General features: G+C 40.0%; 1 protein-coding gene across 2 annotated transcripts in view; it reads left to right on the forward strand.

Moving 5' to 3' along the window:
• jmy (junction mediating and regulatory protein, p53 cofactor) overlaps nt 1–13,392 on the forward strand; it is a 35,454-nt gene extending 22,062 nt beyond the window's left edge. The window contains exons 3-10 of one of the 2 annotated variants that reach the window (XM_053649700.1): nt 2,896–3,046; nt 4,275–4,444; nt 4,544–4,709; nt 5,306–5,493; nt 6,081–6,164; nt 6,532–6,621; nt 6,732–7,263; nt 8,657–13,392. In XM_053649700.1, the coding sequence (XP_053505675.1) occupies nt 2,896–3,046; nt 4,275–4,444; nt 4,544–4,709; nt 5,306–5,493; nt 6,081–6,164; nt 6,532–6,621; nt 6,732–7,263; nt 8,657–8,955 (1,680 nt within the window). In that variant the 3' untranslated portion in view covers nt 8,956–13,392. The remainder of the gene's footprint in view (nt 1–2,895; nt 3,047–4,274; nt 4,445–4,543; nt 4,710–5,305; nt 5,494–6,080; nt 6,165–6,531; nt 6,622–6,731; nt 7,264–8,656) is intronic. The other variant, XM_053649701.1, reaches the window with a different exon arrangement.
• Nucleotides 13,393–18,006: the final 4,614 nt, after the last annotated feature.

Consider the following 18,006-nt stretch of genomic DNA (forward strand, 5'->3'; position numbering starts at 1 on the left):
TGTACAGTGTAGTAAAATGAAGTGCAGAGAAATAAAGAAAAAATAAATAAATAAAAATGATGAAAAAAACGAGCTGATTGTTTTGTTTATGAGCTTCGTATCATTCGAACGAGGGTTTTCTTATTTTCCAGTGGTGACACAGCATAAACGGACGTCATCGTCATTAACGACCACTCTATTAGCTTTGGTAGTTGCTATAGCAACACTTTGAAACTTGAAAGACTGCCTGAGCCATAAAAAGCGCATAGGATAAATGTTTTGCTTTAAACCTCTACGGCTTTTCAATATCAAAATCTTTGGTTACACTTTATGATCAATTATTTTATTATATCAATCTTTTTTTATTGCTATTTGTATCAAATTTCTTTTTCTTTCTTTTTTTTTTTAAAAAAAATGCTTTCGCAAAACTATTAACAAATCAACTCGAAGTTTTTACGCCGTAGTTTAAGACAGGAATCATATCACCAACGTATGTCATATTAGAGAAAGAAATCACTATACTGTACATATACACACACGTGACATTCTTTAGGCTGTAACAGTACACGTATTAGGGGTTGGGTTTTTTCCCCGATCTGGGGTTTGTAAGAGAATAAACACTGTGAATCGAATACGGTTCGGTTTTAAGCTGTAAATATATTTGAGATCGGGACGTTCGTTAAAATGGAAACAGGATCGCACTCCTAAAAAAAAAATGTTCGTACGTTCATTGCGATGAGTGTGTAAGAAAAAAATACGCAAATTGATAAAATAGCTAGTCTATGATATTTGGTTTTGCTAATTGGATTATGCTAACCGCAAGGTGGCAAAAGTTCATTTACGGTTTAGGCGTAGCTAAAGAAAAAACGAAAAAAATTCAACCATCAGAAAAGCAAATTCACCGAAGGGGAAAGGACGCGAGATGCGAAAGACGCATATTTGATTCCGGTAGCGGTTACTCTTGCTTCAAGCCGACTTTATCTAGGTGACGTGACTTCTCTAGGCTCTCGTGTGAGCCAATAGGAAGGAAGTAGGCGGGACTGTGGTGTCTTTGGCTGGAAAAAAATCTTATTAAATCTTCTTCTTCTTCGTCTGCTTATTATTATTATTATTATTATAGCGCTCACACTAGAGAAAGTTGCCTAGCTGTTTTCTTGTTTCTTGGTGTAAATCTTGGGGGGGAAAATACATGCTAGGACCTTTTATGTGGTAAAATTTTTATTTATTTATTTATTTATTTATTGGCTATCCACCAGGTAGGAATTTCTTGTTAGAAGTGTTGGCACCTCTGCGTTAGGTTTACGAGCCCAAATGATCTCAACACTGATGTGTGGACATCGCTCAAGGTTAACGTAGATTATCGTATGCCGATGCTAATATCTCATACACATTATAGCATTCGTTTGCGACGTCACTAAAAGTGTCAGTTACTGAGGTAGTAACAAGAAAACATGAGTCACAACAACTACTGTACTTCATTGCTCAAGATTATGTTTAAACAGCCATTCAGTGCCAGTTCTGAAAACAAACAAATCTCAAAATAGGTATATTTATATCTTTCGAGTTGCGAGCGGATTATAGAGAACCCTGGATTACGTTCTTTGCTGCGAGTGCTTGAGCATTTTGTGATTAGGCTAATGCAGAAAAACTATACCTCAGAGGACCTGCTAGGGAACAGAAATGGTCCAGTATGGAAAGGAAATGGGTTAAATACTTGTGTGATTCTTTGTGTCTCGACAACTTGTTTTTCCAGTCTTTTGATGTTCCTCGTCAGTACATCCAGCTGTGATTTATAACCGTGTGAGAGAGAGAGAGAGAGAGAGAGGGCCAGGTGCAAGTTCTTGCCCACATGTTTGTGACCTCACAGGTGAACTGACCTTGGCTAAAAGTGAATCCGGTAACTGTCTGGATACGTGGAACCTCGTTGGTGCTACGCAGCCTGTGAGCGTCTCACTGTCTTTATTTACTGAGTAAGCTAAAGCTGTCTAAGGCCTCAGGGGGAGCGATAATTAAAGTGTTCTTGTTTACGCGAGTTATAGCCTGGAGAAACATAGTCACTAAGCAGGTGATGTTCGCGCTTAGCGGAGAGCTCTGAAGCTCTCAAATAAGAGCGAGGCCAGTGGCTTGGTCATGAATTTCCCTGCTTTCTGTGTCATCCTGGAAATATGCACACATGGGGTGTGTGTGTGTGTGTCAGGAAATAAAGAAGTACATAGGTGCTGGATGAGTTCCTGGTCTATGTTTGCATGATTCGTGACCATAATGTGAAAAAAAAACTTTCTGTATTATTTTCACTTCATTGCGCTTATAAGACACATGGCTAGCTGCATGTAGCGTGGTTTTACACCACTCCGATTCGCCGATACTCCGATTCTGTTCCTTGCTGTAAACGATACGATGTAAGAAGCGCTTACGGACACGTTTTTATTCAGAAATGTTGCGTAGTCCTTTTAAAATGGCAGATTAAGAAGGTTATTCACTAAAGCTTGACCAATCAGTGACGTTCAGGTGAGTTCCTGGTTTGCTGAAAAGTTCCTGCTCTGGTCCAAGAACTTAAAAAAAAAAACCTAAAGGTTCCCAGAGCTACAGTACAGCCCAGGAACTAAATAGATTTCCTGGTTCCTTCATTGGAAATGCTCTAGTCACTTTGACTTTGTGGAAAAACAGCTCTGGTTCCAGTGGAATCGAGGAAGTTCTTGAATTGAGTTTCTGAAAAGGGTTTGGCAGCCAGTAATATATTTCCCAATGTTCTCCAGAATTGGTTTCTCTCCAGTGTGAGGGTGAACACATGGGCTTTCCTCAGAACAGGGCCTGATGACAGGATGAGAATGTGACGGATGTGTTGTTAAAATCTGCAGCAAGTGCATGCATACCGTGGAACTCTGTTTAATCTGTGAGTGTGTGTGTTGTGTTCAGATCTCCCTGGAGACGGAGTATCTGGGTCCACGCCGGATCGAGGCACTCAGACGGGAGGATGAGGACTGGCAGAGGAAGGCCCACACTGCAGTGCTGTCTATCCAGGACCTCACTGTGAAGTACTTTGAGACCACGGCACGGGCACAGAAAGGTATTAAAACACGTTGACGCGCACACTCTCTCTCTCTCTCTCTCTCTCTCTCTCTCTCTCTCTCTCAATAATTTCCCAACTAAAACATGTAGACGTGCAACCTCATAATCAGTCCCTCCAGGATTTCTCGATTTTGCAATCACAGAAATTAACGCAAAATCAAGCAAACACCAAAATATTTGGAGGAACGTGCAATTTTTCAAAATTACCGCAGATTTGCCGTAGATTCGGGCCGAGACGCGTCATGTGATGTCATCACAACCCACATTCAGCCAAAGCCCTCTTCGATTCACGTGCATCGAATGTGAGTGCAGCTAAAAGGTCTTGTTTACCAACAAACATCACTGCGAATGAATTTCGTTAAATTGCGATTTTGCCAATTCGAGTAGTTTTCTGCCAAAAAAACGCACAAAAACACCTCAAATTTCGAAAGAAAGTAAACAAACACAATAAAATCACAATTTTTGGCTGCAACGATCACAAAAAAACTCTAAACAGACTGTTATAATAACCTGCTGAACTGAGGTACAGTGAGGATTACAGCTCCGTCCTTATCACAGTGGTGTGCACAAGCCTAGACCAAATCAATGTTTAGTGTCAGAACTCATACCGGAACCGTACAAGAACTGGATTAGTTCTCTCAGTGCCATGCAGATTTAAAAGAACCTGGTACATTTGTTCTAGAGTCTTTGGCTGTTTCACTTGCCCGTGTAGCATTTTTGTTAAAAAGAAAATGGATAAAAAAAATCCATGATGTTTGAGTAATGAGAGAAATAAATAATAGTTTATGATAAAGCTCTGTGAGTCATGCTGCTTTGTGTTTGTTGAGTAATTATGCATCTGTCACTCGCCAGAGGAAAAAAAAACAAACAGTTGAAGCTATGGTACTCAGCGCTGAAATCTCTCACACACTGGAAACAAGAATATATCCTTGTATTCCTGGCACATTAGACAGCAGCGCTAGTTTTTTCCTCAGGAGACCTTCGCTAGTCAATAACACTTCCAGGAAGTGGAGCCGCAGGGTCTGTGTTTCGGCACGTCCTCTCCAGCAGTATGGCTGCACCCAGTCAAATGTGCCTCCTCTAATAAAGATAAATAAAGACCAAAGTGTGTACAGGTTGTTTTTTTTTTTAAATGCTACCACTATGAAGTTTTTGCATCAAGTCCTAATCGATGCACTCGAATAAAGGCGGATAAATCGAATAACGACGCATGTATTTTATCTCAGTGATGTCCGAGCGCATGCGAGCCGACCAGAGGAAGTTCGGGAAGGCGGCGTGGGGTGCAGCAGTGGAGCGCATGGAGAAACTGCAGTATGCTGTTTCCAAGGAGACGCTGCAACTGATGCGCGCCAAAGAGATCTGCCTGGAACAGAGGAAGCATGGGCTGAGAGAGGAGGTCTCACACATACATGAGTGTTTCCACTACATGCACGTAAACGTATAATAAATAAAATCCTGAACTTTTTTTATTTTTTCTCCTCGGTTGCTCTCTCAGATGCAGGGGCTACAGGATGGCGAGGACGCGATGGCGCGCCTGGACCAGTTAGAGGCGCTGTACTACGAGTTGCAGCTGCAGCTCTATGAGATCCAATTCGAGATCCTGAAGTACGAGGAGTTGCTGCTGACTGCGCAGCTGCAGAGCCTGCGCAGACAGATGACAGGTTAGTCACCGGATTAAGGGTTGTCCATGACGGTTCGTTTAGTAAATTAAAAAAGATCAGCCGTACGCATCTGATGTGTCATGAGCGAGCATCTGCGAGTATGTGGGATTTGAGCCCGCCTTTGAGTCGATTCATTGGGTCTCTCACCCGCAGCTGTTTTTAAAAATATCTTTGTGTGTGTGTGTGTGTGAGAGAGAGAGAGAGTGACTCATGCTCTGAGCTGCTCACTTGCACCACATGCTGGACAAAGAAACACCAGGCGTCTATAATCCAAATATCAATAAAGACAGAAGGAAAGGAGGTGAATCTGGGGTTTGTCATGAAATAAGAAGAATGGTGACTGCTTTATATGAAAGAAAATATAAAAAAAATTTTGGTCGTATAATATGTGTCAAATTTCGAACTGGGATTTTTGTAGGTATGCAAATTCCGACCGTCTGTAGCCGACTGTTAACCTTTAATGGGCAAAAAAAGGGAATAAATAGAAAAGGATGTGAATAATGTGAATAGGTTCTTACTGAAGGAAGAAAACCCACTGTAACATGATCTTGTGTTTTGTTTGCCTTCGTATCGTGTGTGTTGTGTTTTGTGCACAGAGCGGCAGGACGAGGTGGTTTACTACGACACGTACGAAAGTCCTGACGCCCTGCAGGCCACTGACGACACGTCTCTCGCTCTTGCTCCTCTGCGAGACGAGGTCACCCAGCTGCAGCAGAGGACGCGGCAGCTAGAGGCCAGGAGGGGTCGCATCACTGCCAAGAAAGCCTACCTCAAAACCAAAAAGGTACGGAACCGAATGCAGCACACTCACAGCAGGTGTTGCCGCCTAGTTGCTGAACAAAGTAAAAAATAGTTCACTTTAGAACTTAAACAGCAGCCCATTGGAACTGAAATTTTGAGTTCCTCAAAAGGTTCCTGGATGCGCTTCGTGTGCTCTCAAACGGGTATATGATATGTTGCGCCCCATAATGATTCACTGGGTCCAATTTGTCTCCATGTCTGATGTATCTGATTTCATTTGAACGATAGGCTGTCATGTGGCGCGACAGAAAAATGTTCTCCTCTGTCGGTTAGAGTGAATATAGCCAGCTGGTGTGTATGTGAGCTTAGGTACGTGGAAGAGATTAGGTTAGCATCTCGTCTGAGCGCGTTAGCATGCGCTGTGACGTAGCAGTCCGATAAGAAGTTGTAGCGGAGCCACGCATGTCTCCGCCCTGAACCTCCTCGATTGGTAGGGAGAACTAGCTAGTGGGTAAGAATTTGGAAAACTGGGGAGAAAATTGTACGACTTGACAACTTCTTTTCTTCCAAACGTACCTGTAAGCGTTGACGTCACTGTGTTTTTTTTTTTTTTTTTTTTGTCTTCATCAGGAAATCTGCATCGTCAATCACACCCAGAAAGTGCAGCAGCGCCAGAGCAGCCAGGACCACGACTCCCAGCATGCTTTGCGGCAGGTGTGAGGTTTTTCTTTGCAAACGGGCTCCTCCTTGAGAGTAAAATGTATAGGAGTTATTTATTTATTAATTTGCTTAGTTTACAGCACAGCAGTGTTCCCGATTCTGATTGGTCAGAAGGCGCTGTTTAATTTCCTGTAACGGAATTTTATTTGGCATTTCTAAAAGAAGTCTCCAGCCGGAAATCATATTAACCTCAACCACAAGAGAAAAGAAAGGCTTGAGAAGTTCGTAGCTGTTATAACGTGAATAATAATTTGATTTTGTAAGATTACTATTGTAAGAGTACTGGGATATAAGATTCCTAACGTGTTGTGAATTAGAATTTCGTTTCATTTTTAACGGAATAAACCAATTTTTTCTGCAGCAGGATGAAGAAGAAGAAGAGGAGGTGAGGAACACACGAGTTAGCCAAGAGAGACAGAAGACGCTGGACAGACTGCGCAGCTTTAAACAGGTTCATTATTTTCCTGTAAATCAATACACACCAGTGAACAAGCAGTTAAATATCTTTGGAGATGTTTTTGAACGTTTTGGTTTTTTTGTTTATTTTCCCATTCCACATAGCGGTACCCAGGCCAGGTCACGCTGAAGTCCGCACGCCTTCGGCTAGCGCACGCCAGAAAGAAAAACGGCGCCGGGCAGACGACTTCGAAAGAGGGCCAGCCCCAGACGCAGGTGGCGAGCGTGCAGACGGACGACGCCCCGGCTTCTCTGAAAGACTCCGCTGCTGTCCTGGAGCTCCAGAGACCCGAAGGATTCACGTCTTTACCCTCAAACATCCCGCCCATCCCAGAAATGCTCGGGCCGTCCTCGCTGCCCACGCTCACCGAGCGGAACGTTCTGGACTCATCCACTTCTCCGATCTCTCCCCCTCCCCCACCTCCTCCTCCTCCACCTCCTCCTCCCTCTCTGGAGGACACGCCCGGGCTGGGACAAGGGCAAGGACAGGGACACGCGAGCAGCCCGGTGTCTCAACCCAAAGCAGAAAGTCCCCTCGGCCCGTTCTCCGCTCGCTTCTTCGACAGCAGTCAGCTGGTGAACGCGCGCAAAAAGTTAAGGAAGACGTCCTCTCTGGAGTCGTCCCAGTGGAGGAGAGGTGAGACAACAGGAAGGTCTTAATCTTTACCGAATAACTGAATTCTGTGAATGCTGTAACGGATCATAGAGGACGCCTACACATATTAAACCACGTAATATCTACGGTGTTCATTTTCCTTTCCAATTTGCATTCAGATTTCAATTACTTTCAAGACTTGCTAGTTAAATGTGTTCAAATATGAATATTTCTATAAATGTGTATTACCAAAACATTAGCTGTAGCTGCTCTTAAGTCATGAAGAGCCAATATCATGATTTTATCCTAAATCATAAAGGCGTAGGAGCATCACGAATGTTTCGAAAGACATCTGTTTTCAGATCATGAAACGACTCGAGTATAGGTTTAATGTCTGTTTCGTTATGGCGCGTAGCTATCCCTCATAGCTCGATCAAAGTGTGACAGTCACTGGGTCAGGAAATCACTAGTAAGGTTTTAGTCATTTTTAGGCAGACTGTTTTTTACCAACATGTTTGTTAAACTGTCTAGATGAGAGAGATGTCAAAGTATGTTACGGGCAGAAAAAAAAACATTTTCACCAAATCCTAATCTTTGGTCTTTTTTTTTTTTTTGTCTGTTTGCTAGAATTCAACCACAACAACGTCCGACATCTTTCCCCAGCCGTTATCGCTCATTAACAGGGATTTAGAATCTAAGACTAATAATAAACACAGCCAATCGATTTTACTGACCTTTTTTTTCTCCCTTACTGTTGAATTAAAATGTTTATTCTGCCCTCTTGTTTGATTTTCAGTCTCTCCTCAGTATTAATATGAACATCAAAAGACTTTTCTAAAATCAGGTCAACGTTGAGGAAGGAAATGAGAGCTAGCTACCTAGACTTATAAACAACACCAGTATGTTTAAGTTTGACATGTCAGTACTGTTCATTCCTGATTGGCAGCTGATGATCGAGAGGTTCCGCCCCTTTCAGAGATGTACCAATCAAGATAAGGAGAAGCCGTGCGTCCGGGCGGAACAAACGAAAGAGCGCGCTGTCCGATTAAACGTCGAGATGTTTTGTTTCCTGTACAAAACCCGACCGCTATCGCACGCCATCCACTCTCGGTGAAGCTGTGCGTCCGGGCGGATGTTAGAAGTCTGTCGTCCAGTGAGCGTTAATCTTTCATCCCATTAAAACACCGACTACACGAACACCTAACAGACACCGTCTGTGCGATCCTCCGAAACCCAGTACTTCTCCAACGTAAAACATCCTAACAAGCCATAATTCAAAAGTCTAGTAAGAGCGAGAGGATGGCAAGTGTAATTCGGGTGTAACGGAAGCACGTAATTCAGTAGACTAATGAGATCTTAAGCATTTGAAAGGAAGGTATGATGAAATTTGAACCATATTTGAACGACAGCTCTAAATCATACCTCCTGCCCACAGCGTCCTCTCCTATGGACGAAGTCCTGGCCAGCCTGAAGCGCGGGAGTTTCCACCTTCGCAAAGCTGAACTGCGCGTTCTCGCTCCAGATCCGGACCAGGACGACGGGAACAACATCCTGGCACAGATCCGACGCGGCGTGAAGCTCAGGAAGGTGCGGCGTCACGAGCAGCAGCGCTGTCTAGAATCCAGCGACCCGCTCACACGCAGCATCCACGAAGCCCTGCGCCGCATCAAAGAGGCTTCACCCGAGTCCGAGTCTGAGGACGAGGGGCTGCCGTGCACCGACTGGGAGAGCTAGATCACTCAGCTTACACTCACACACACACACACACACACACACACACAAACACACACACACACATGAATACATACATACTTACATACACACACACACACACACACACACACACACACACACACTTTAGTGACCAGTGTATATATTCATATATGCACACATCAGGCACATTTAAGATCGTGAAATTATATCGCAGCACTGCTCGGGCTAATCATGGCCGTCAGGTTTATGAAGGAAAAGCATTGATTATGTTGTTTTGTAGCCGTGTACCTTGGACACGGGCCTTGTTACAAACCGCTAAGTCAGGCTCAGACCTCTGACCACACACCCACTGGGCTTAAAAAGCACAAAATTCATATGTGCCGTCTCTCTCTCTCTCTCTCTCTCTCTCTCTCTGTTTGTTTCTCTCAGCTTCTGATCTATCATCCAGTCCAGTCGTGGGTTTTAGCCACTGTTTATATTTTTATCATGTTTTTTTTTCTCTTGTGGCGTCAGTAGACAATACCACACTTCTCCTTGAAACAAACCAGTTCATTCAAATCAACAACTCATTTATCAATTCAGAAATGAAGTACAATCATTCCACGGGTTTGGCTTTGAACGATATCAGACCCATCGAAGTCGGTTCAAATACGTTCTCGTGATTAAAATTCCTGACATTTATATTCCTGAAGCGAGCCGTGTAACCGCAGCAGCTCTGAAACCCGCGTTTAAGGTTTTTATGTGTTATTTTTTTTCTGATTTTCCATTTTGGACGATGTTGCATTCCGTGGCTTTGCCTGGTTGAGAAGGTTGCAGGAGGAAAGATTACAGCCGCGTTCATTTTATTTGAGTTTTTTTTTTTTTTTTTCTTCAAATTTCATTGTGTTTATTTACTGTCCTTTTCTCCAGGTTTTTGCTTGGTCATAGTTGGAGAAAAACACCGTACGTATGTGTAGTGATGCACTGATGCCACCTACAGCCAACATCTTTTATCTACACCTCTCACAAGTGCCGCTGTTTCATTGTTTTAACTTCATTTTTTTTTCCATTTTTTTTTTTTGGTGTGTGTGTGTGTGTTTCTTTACTCATATATAGTATTTCCTTTTAGATTGGTGTAGGTTTATTTTGTTTGTTTTTCATGTATTCATACTCGTTCACCAAGTTCATTTCATTTATTGCCCAAATCTATAATGTTTGTGTGTGAGTGTGTATGCGTGTATCTTTTTTTCTTTTTTCTTTTTTTTACATTAATTATGAATATTCCGTCTGTGAACACAAGCACAGCGCATTGACGGACATTTGTGTTTTCATTCACGGTCGTTTTCGTTCACGGTCCACTTGTGACCTTTTCTGTTTTTTTGGGAATGCTGACCTACTTGAGGCAGAAAGAAAGATTTATAATTGGTTTTGTGCAACCAGTGACATAAAGAGATTAGAGAGAACTCGAGACATCGTCTTTCACTAGCTACAATAGTTCTCCAAAACATTTAAAGGGGCAGTTTGTCATTTTTACAGTCCTCTGCTGCCTGCTAGTGGAATTGCAATTGCAATTAAGCAAACTAACAAGCTTTCATCTACTCTCTAACAAGCCCCGACCCCTGTTTCATGAGCTGCCCCCTGGAAATTAACTCATTTCCAGGCCAGAAAAACTGAAGCCTGACCAAAAGAAGCTAGCAAGTTCCATTCTGTTTCTGTGATCTTTATAAAATTAGACTGTTATTCCAGGTTCAGAAACACATTCCATGCTGCAATTAAACAATGCACAAGGCTGATTAGTGTTTACGCGTTTACTGGATATAAACATAAGTGTTTATTGCAAATTATTATGCATAAACCATGTCTTATACATCGCAAGCATATCATCACATTAAGTAGCTTGTAGATAACGTTCTTAACTATATTTGGCTACTTTTATAAATAACGTGTTTAGTGATGAAATGGATCGGGATCATTGTATTGTTTAACATTCTGAAGAGCTGTTGTAGCTAAGAATGCCTTGGTTGCACTGAAATAATTATAATTCTTTTCTCCCTCGTGAAGAGATTTGGATTATGGTGCGTTCACATCATGTCAGAATTATAGAAATTTCGAGTGCCTTAGGCACATCATCAAACAAGGTTCCCCGGTATAACTGACGTTATTTAACGCTTTTGCTAACATGAACAAACCGTGAGCGGCAGCATTAATACGCCTTACGTAATGTTAACTAATTAACATAACTAACACGTAACTTTATAATAATAATAATAATGTAAATAATCCACCTGGATTAACCAATGTTCTCCATCAGTAAGTAAAATTATATATTTTTTTAATTGCTAGTAAATTATCAACTAAATTTATTTTGTAACATTTCATTTTTGCTGTATTCTTTAGGAGTAGTACTTTAACATTTAAACAGTTTTCAGTTAACATCTGTGTTAACTTGTCACTTGTTAGCATCACTTTTGGCTCAGGTTAATGCTAGGTTTATCATTTGTTAATGTTAATTAATGCGTCAAATAATGCAAGTTAAGGGAACTTTAATGTAAAAAGCATTACCTTCGTAACCAATTACGAGTTATAAATATATAGAGAGATATAACGTCTGGATTTAACCAAACTTTCCGTAAAAGTCAACTGAAGAAATATTTTTTTTGGCATTGTATACATTGTTATAAAATTACCGTTTATCTAGCTTGTAGTTTATCTCCTGTGGACGTGTAGTGACTGTTAGTTTTGTCGTTTGTGAGTGTCGACTATCCAGCTTTTTTTATTTTTATTTTTTAAGTTCCACTGATAAATGGTATTAGCTAGCTAGCTAACTCGCTAAGCACAAATTAAATCAGCGTGAAAATTGGTTGTTTGATTTACACGTTACGTGCTAAGCTTTGTTGACAGATTTGCACAGCAAGCTAACCTTACTAGCTACGTCCACTCAACAGAAACGCTAGCGATCTCCGTGACTTTCTTTCCGAGATTTATTTTTCTTCGTAATGTAACGAGAGGTCGGATAAGACAGGATGAGATGAAACCACCGTTTCTACTTTTTTCTTCTATTTTTAAGTGTTGAACTAATCGCAGGAAAGGAACTGAAGTTGTGAGTGGGGAACTGAAGGAAAATCGGACCACACACGGCATGCGTTTCGTCCGAGGAATTATTTGAGCCGATCGTTTTGATTTGTAGCTTTGCTGTCATACTTAATACATGTAGAATTAGCCATATGTCATGCTGTAACTTTGTCGCTCGCCGGTGTAGCAGAAATCGCGTCTCCAAGTAAGAAATGACTGACAGCCGTTGCACGCTTCGTGGAGTGCTGGTGTGAACACAGGGTTACTGTGAGTTACCATCATTCTGACATAATGCAAACGCACTATAATCCCTAAAACCTCTCAGCAAATTTGTTCCCTCATGAAATAATGGATCTCATAATCTCAAAGCCATTCTGCCAAGTTTCACTTATTTCAAATCCATCGACTTGCTGCTCAGTATAAAATGCTCTGTCTGTGATGTAGTAGGAAGTTATTTCCATGACTTCGTTTTTATAAAATGATGTCCAGCATCCACACCTCCTCAGCTGTCCTGTGGCGATTCCAAGTTTACGATCGGAGATTTTATCCAGCCGTCTGTTACGGTGCTGCCTAAGGCGAAATGTGGCCCAACACCACATGCGATCAGCCACTCTGAGAAGCTAGTATTCTACTAAGAGAACAGGACCATGATGCATTGCTTACCGTGTAACTGTGTTGAAGGAATGCACCCCCGCGAGCTGATCCGAGGTCAGTCGATGTGTTTTTTTTCTTTTTGTTTTTTTAAACCCACGCTGCACTGGGATCAGCTCGGCCTTGCTGTAGTTGTGGGAGTGAGAGGATCCACTGTCACTCTCCGGGCTGCACTTTTATTTAAACACGTTTCCATCATGTGTACTGTATTTAGTCTTTTTATTTTATTTTATTTTTTAAAAATCCATTAAATACATATTCCACTTCTTTTAATCATGTTATTTGTGGTATACATTCTATGCATTGCTATCTTATGTCTTTATAACATATCCCTAAAAAAAAAAAGTATACTTCTGGTCATTTGTAATGCAACACTACAGTTTTGATCCCTCGACCTCAACAAATACAAACCCAGATATCTATACGTGACTGACGCAGTCACTAGAAATGTGCAATATTATAGCAGAAACTGAAAAATGCATATTTTTCATGTGTATTATGTAATGAAACAGGAAATCCAAAAAAATTACAGCTGCATGGTTGCTTAAAGTACATGTATTTATTGAGCTTAATATTTAAAAATGTATAACAGTAAAGTAAATGTAAAAAGATTTTTTAAATCGTTTTTTTTTTTTTTTTTTTTCATTTTGCATTTACTTTATTTTTTCCCGCCCCGTCCATTTTATTCCTAATACATGTTTGGTAATTAAATTGCATTTTCTCCCCGTTAAATGAATAAAGACAGGTAGTAAATGATTCCTGATGTCTTTGTGTCATCTTTAAACTTGGATTCATCAATAGATTTGAAATAAAATCATTTGTTTTATTTTACTTTGCAGTTTGTGAATTTAAAAAAGCTAAGATTAATGTAAATTGATGTTCTCAGAGGATTTATCATCTTTCAGTGACAAGAATGATTGCAGTATTTAGGAAAAAAAAAATTAGCAACTTGAGAATGACCGTAAAATAACGTCAAAATAATTTTAATGTAAAAATAAAATAAAATAAACTCAGTTAGATATTCAGAACAATTTGTACACCCATTTGTGTCATCAAACTTTACCCTGATATTGGTTAACTTGCTAATGCGTTTTATTAGCCTAATGCTAACAACTTTTTAGGCTAATAATTGTTAATGTAACTGTTAGCTTAATGTTAGCAAACTTGCTATTGACCGAAATAATGCAGCAGTTGGCCTAATGCTAGTGTGCTAGCAACTTTGGTTACTGATTTACACTATATATCAGTTAGCTTAACATTAGCAAGCTTTCTAGTAACTGACACTATCGTTAGCGCCTAATGCCGATGCGCTAGCGACCTTGGTTACTGGTTTACAATGGTTTATCGGTTAGCCTAATGCTAGCGAACTTGCTTGTGACTGATAATATAATAGTTAGCCGAATGCAAGTGAGTTTGTTAGTAACTGACTAATGGTTTCGAATATATAATATATAGTTTATAAAGTTAGCTAGTTTGCTAGTGTTTGCTCAATATGGATGTGACAATTCACCACCTCTTGTGTCTGTGTGTGTGAGTGAGAGAGAGAGAATAGCTGTACTGAGTAGCTTAATTAATAATACACAATGTATTTTGAATATATATTTTTTATTATTTTATTTTACTATAAATACCTCAGTTACAATTGTTTAAGCATGTGGTGTAATCAACATCTAAAATTACTATTCAACCCCCTTCCGAAAGAATAATTAATTATCAACAGCTCATAATAATAATAATAATAATAATAATAATAATAATAATAATAATAAAACAACCCATGATCCCAGTTGAAGCCTCCCATAAAATGCAAGCCCTTTAAGTGTGTTTTTCAGGTTTACGCTTACTGTCAATGAAACTGTACTGTACATAATCACAGATTTTTTTGGCAAAAGAAAAGTCCACCAAAGTACCTTTAGCTACCTATGATGCATTTTTCATCATCTGGAGTAAAGGCAACTGGAGTAAGTTCATCTGTACAGGAAAACATAGATTTGCAAAAAAAAAAAAAAAGAAAGAAAAGGAAAAAAAAACTTTCTCCAAAGATACACCTGCTTGGAACAGGTGACTGCAGTATTGTTTACTTTTTAAATACTTAAATAGCTTAAAAATATTGCCAGTTTTTATTTCCACATAATAAAAAGACAGCCATAATATGCTTATGCTTTCACGATAAAAAAAAGAAAACAAAATTCACAAAAGATCAACAAAAATAAAACTCTTCTTAAAATGAATGTAACATCTATGAATATATTTCTGAATACAATAAAAGAATCAGAAATCATAAGGTCAAAACAACTATTCAAGTCTATCATTTCAAAATAAATAATAATAATAATAATAATAATAATAATAATAAAAAGTTCACCCAGGTCAGTTTACACAATTGCACTATAAATTAGTAATATTTATATATTAGAAAAATGTGTAGAAATGAAAGACTGCCCATTGTCACTGCAAAGTGTTTCATTTGTGTGTGTGTGTGTGTGTGTGTGTCTGTGTGTCTGTGTGTGCGCGTTAGTACATCATCACGTCTTGTTCAAACAAGAGGGAAGTAGAATACCTGAAAGTGAGACGTTTGTGGGTTTTTTCCTTTTGTATTGCTCTGATAGTGGAAGGATGGTTTCTCTGTTCGGGTTAAATCCACAAACACGACGTGTCGATTCGTCAGGTTTTGGAAGTACCACAAAGCTGGGACTTGACAAAAATATTGGAATATCCAACCTCTGGAATCCCCTTTGCTGATGGTGGTAGTTAAAATTTTTTTTAAAACCAAGGCAAAAAATTCTTCGACTTGTTCGTGTCCTGATTGTGTATTCGTAATCCACAATCCTCATATAGTCACTTGACTGTCTAAAGCTCCCCGAAAAAAAATCCAGCTGTGGTGAGAAAAGCAGCATGACCTCTGACGGGAGCATTCAAAATCTTCATTACAGCAAATAACCAGTGAATGAATAATAGACTTTAAAGTTCAAGTAAAACCTGACTGCACAGGATATTCATACAGAAACATACAGTGTAGTGTGCAGTGTGGGCCCGGGATGCTGGGGGGACGGGAGGGGGGGTGGGGGGGAGCAGCTTTCTGGTTTACGTCGAAAAACACAGAGTGTCGTCTATGAAGATTTTTAATCATCTTGATCATGCTAAACATCACGTACTAGTCATAATGTCGTAATGTCTTGTTGCGATCATTTCCCAGGTGTGCAACTTCATGAATTTTACTCCATGGACCAGCAGCGGCTCGTGAACATAGATTTTGGTGAAGCGGGACGACATCAAAATAAAGTCGGAAAGCTATCACACTTGACTTATGCTATAGGGTTCTATCTAGTGAATTTTTAGAGTATCCCTATAGTTTATGGCAGTGGAGAGTCGATAACATACAGTCATCTAGACTAAAGTCTAGCAGCTTGTTTTGAGTGATTGCCACCCCAAACACAGCTCAAAAAACCTGAAACTAGAACAAAAATTTCAGGCACTGGAAAAGAGATGCACATTATTCTCAAATAATCCTCCTTTTCCTTCTCCCAATCTTTTCAATACATCTTACCCTAGAAATGGTTCTGTATATCAGACACACTGTTTGCATTTGCAGAAATTTATTAGATTTAATTCAGATTATTTGCTATAAATCAAGATCATTTAGTTCAAAAGTATTTTGACTTTTTGTTCCCATTCTGGCAACACGATTATTAAACGCCCCGTCCGCTGTTCATCCACCAAGCATGGGGCAGCATGAATTCTGCTCCAATGGGCCTCTATTAGCACTTGTTGCAGTTCCCATTTTTGACCACTAGGTGCAGTAATAACTCTATGGCGCTAAATGTGGTAGTGAGCATGCTGCCCCATGACTCCGCAACATCTAAAAAGAAGAGCAAATCAACGGAACATCTGCTTAAATCAGTCCTTCCAGGATTTCACGATCTTACGATCGCCGAAATGAACGCAAAATCAAGCAAACGGCACAATATACGGAGGAGCTTGCAATTTTATAAAAATTACCGCAGATTTTCTGCAGATTCGAGCCGAGACACATCACGTGACATCATCACGACGCGCATTCAGTCCAAGCCCTCTTCGATTCACGTGTGTCGAACATGAGTACAGCTAAAAGGTCTCGCTTACCAATAAACATCACTGCCAAAGAGTGTGCAAAACAATTTTGTACAATTACAATTTTGCCAATTTGAGTAGTTTTCTGGAAAAAGTCACAAAAAACTTGCAAATTTTGAAAAAAGCGCAGTAAAATCAAGCCTTTTTGGCCGCAACAATCACAAAAAAAATTTGTGAAATCCTGTATGGACTGTTATATCCGTTATAAGTAGTTTTTAAAATCGTGGGGTTGCTCAAAGAGGTCAATTGTATTTGAACAGAATTTAAAATGTATAGAGTTGCGAATGATCACTTCATGAAGATTAACATTCATTGAACGGCTGATATATATGGTGTGTCTCTGCCCCACCTGCCCCTACGGACAAGCCGCCACTGTCTTGTACAACTTGCATACTAGTTTAAAAAATTAGTGAAAACAAATATTTTATTCTTGGTCTTTATTCTAGGTGTGTAATTTTCATGTATAATTTTGACTTGCTACTTCTTAACTATAATTTTTCCATACATTTTTTCTCCCATCCTTGCTCATCCAGCTGTTCACAACTGTAAAGACGATATACGGGACAAGTGGCGATTCAAACTCATCAAAATATCAACAATAAGCATGATAATATGTCCCAAACATGGTAGCTGTATTTGTATTATAACATGTTTTAGTTACTTTCGTTTAGTTTTTGAGCTCCAACGCTCTTCATTCGCAGATTCCTCTTTGTATTGTATTTGTAATGTCTCTAGTCATGTGACTAATTACAGAAAAGCATCATACATAAAACTGACATAAAATACAGACAACCTGTAATTTAAATCTGAAAAAAAAAGCCTTTCAACACACTCCATTCACCTAAACTTATCACTGAGACACAGTGACAGCCGTCTCTGTATGAAAAGCTCTGATGCAATGGTACAAAATAATCTGAGATGCCCTTTTTACATGTGTAAAGTTCATATAAATCAGAAATTCCAAAAAGGCAGGTTGAAACCCCAGTTAGGCCCATAATGTGTAGTCTCTGTGTGTGTGTGTGTGTGTGTGTGTGTGTGTGTGTGTGTGCAGGCACCTGTTTGTGGAAGTGCACCTGTGTGAGAATGTGGACATTTTTAATCCATCTGTCTGTTTGCATGCATGCTTAATGAAGTTTGCCGTGCTGGCATGAATGTGTGTGTGTGTGTGAGAGAGAGGGAGAGGGAGAGAGAGAGAGAGAGAGAGAGAGAGCGTGTGTGTGTGTTTCTTCTTCACCAGAGGGCAGTGTGCTCCTGCAGACT

Source organism: Ictalurus furcatus, chromosome 18, assembly GCF_023375685.1.
Source record: "Ictalurus furcatus strain D&B chromosome 18, Billie_1.0, whole genome shotgun sequence".
NCBI classification, from domain to species: Eukaryota; Metazoa; Chordata; class Actinopteri; order Siluriformes; family Ictaluridae; genus Ictalurus; species Ictalurus furcatus.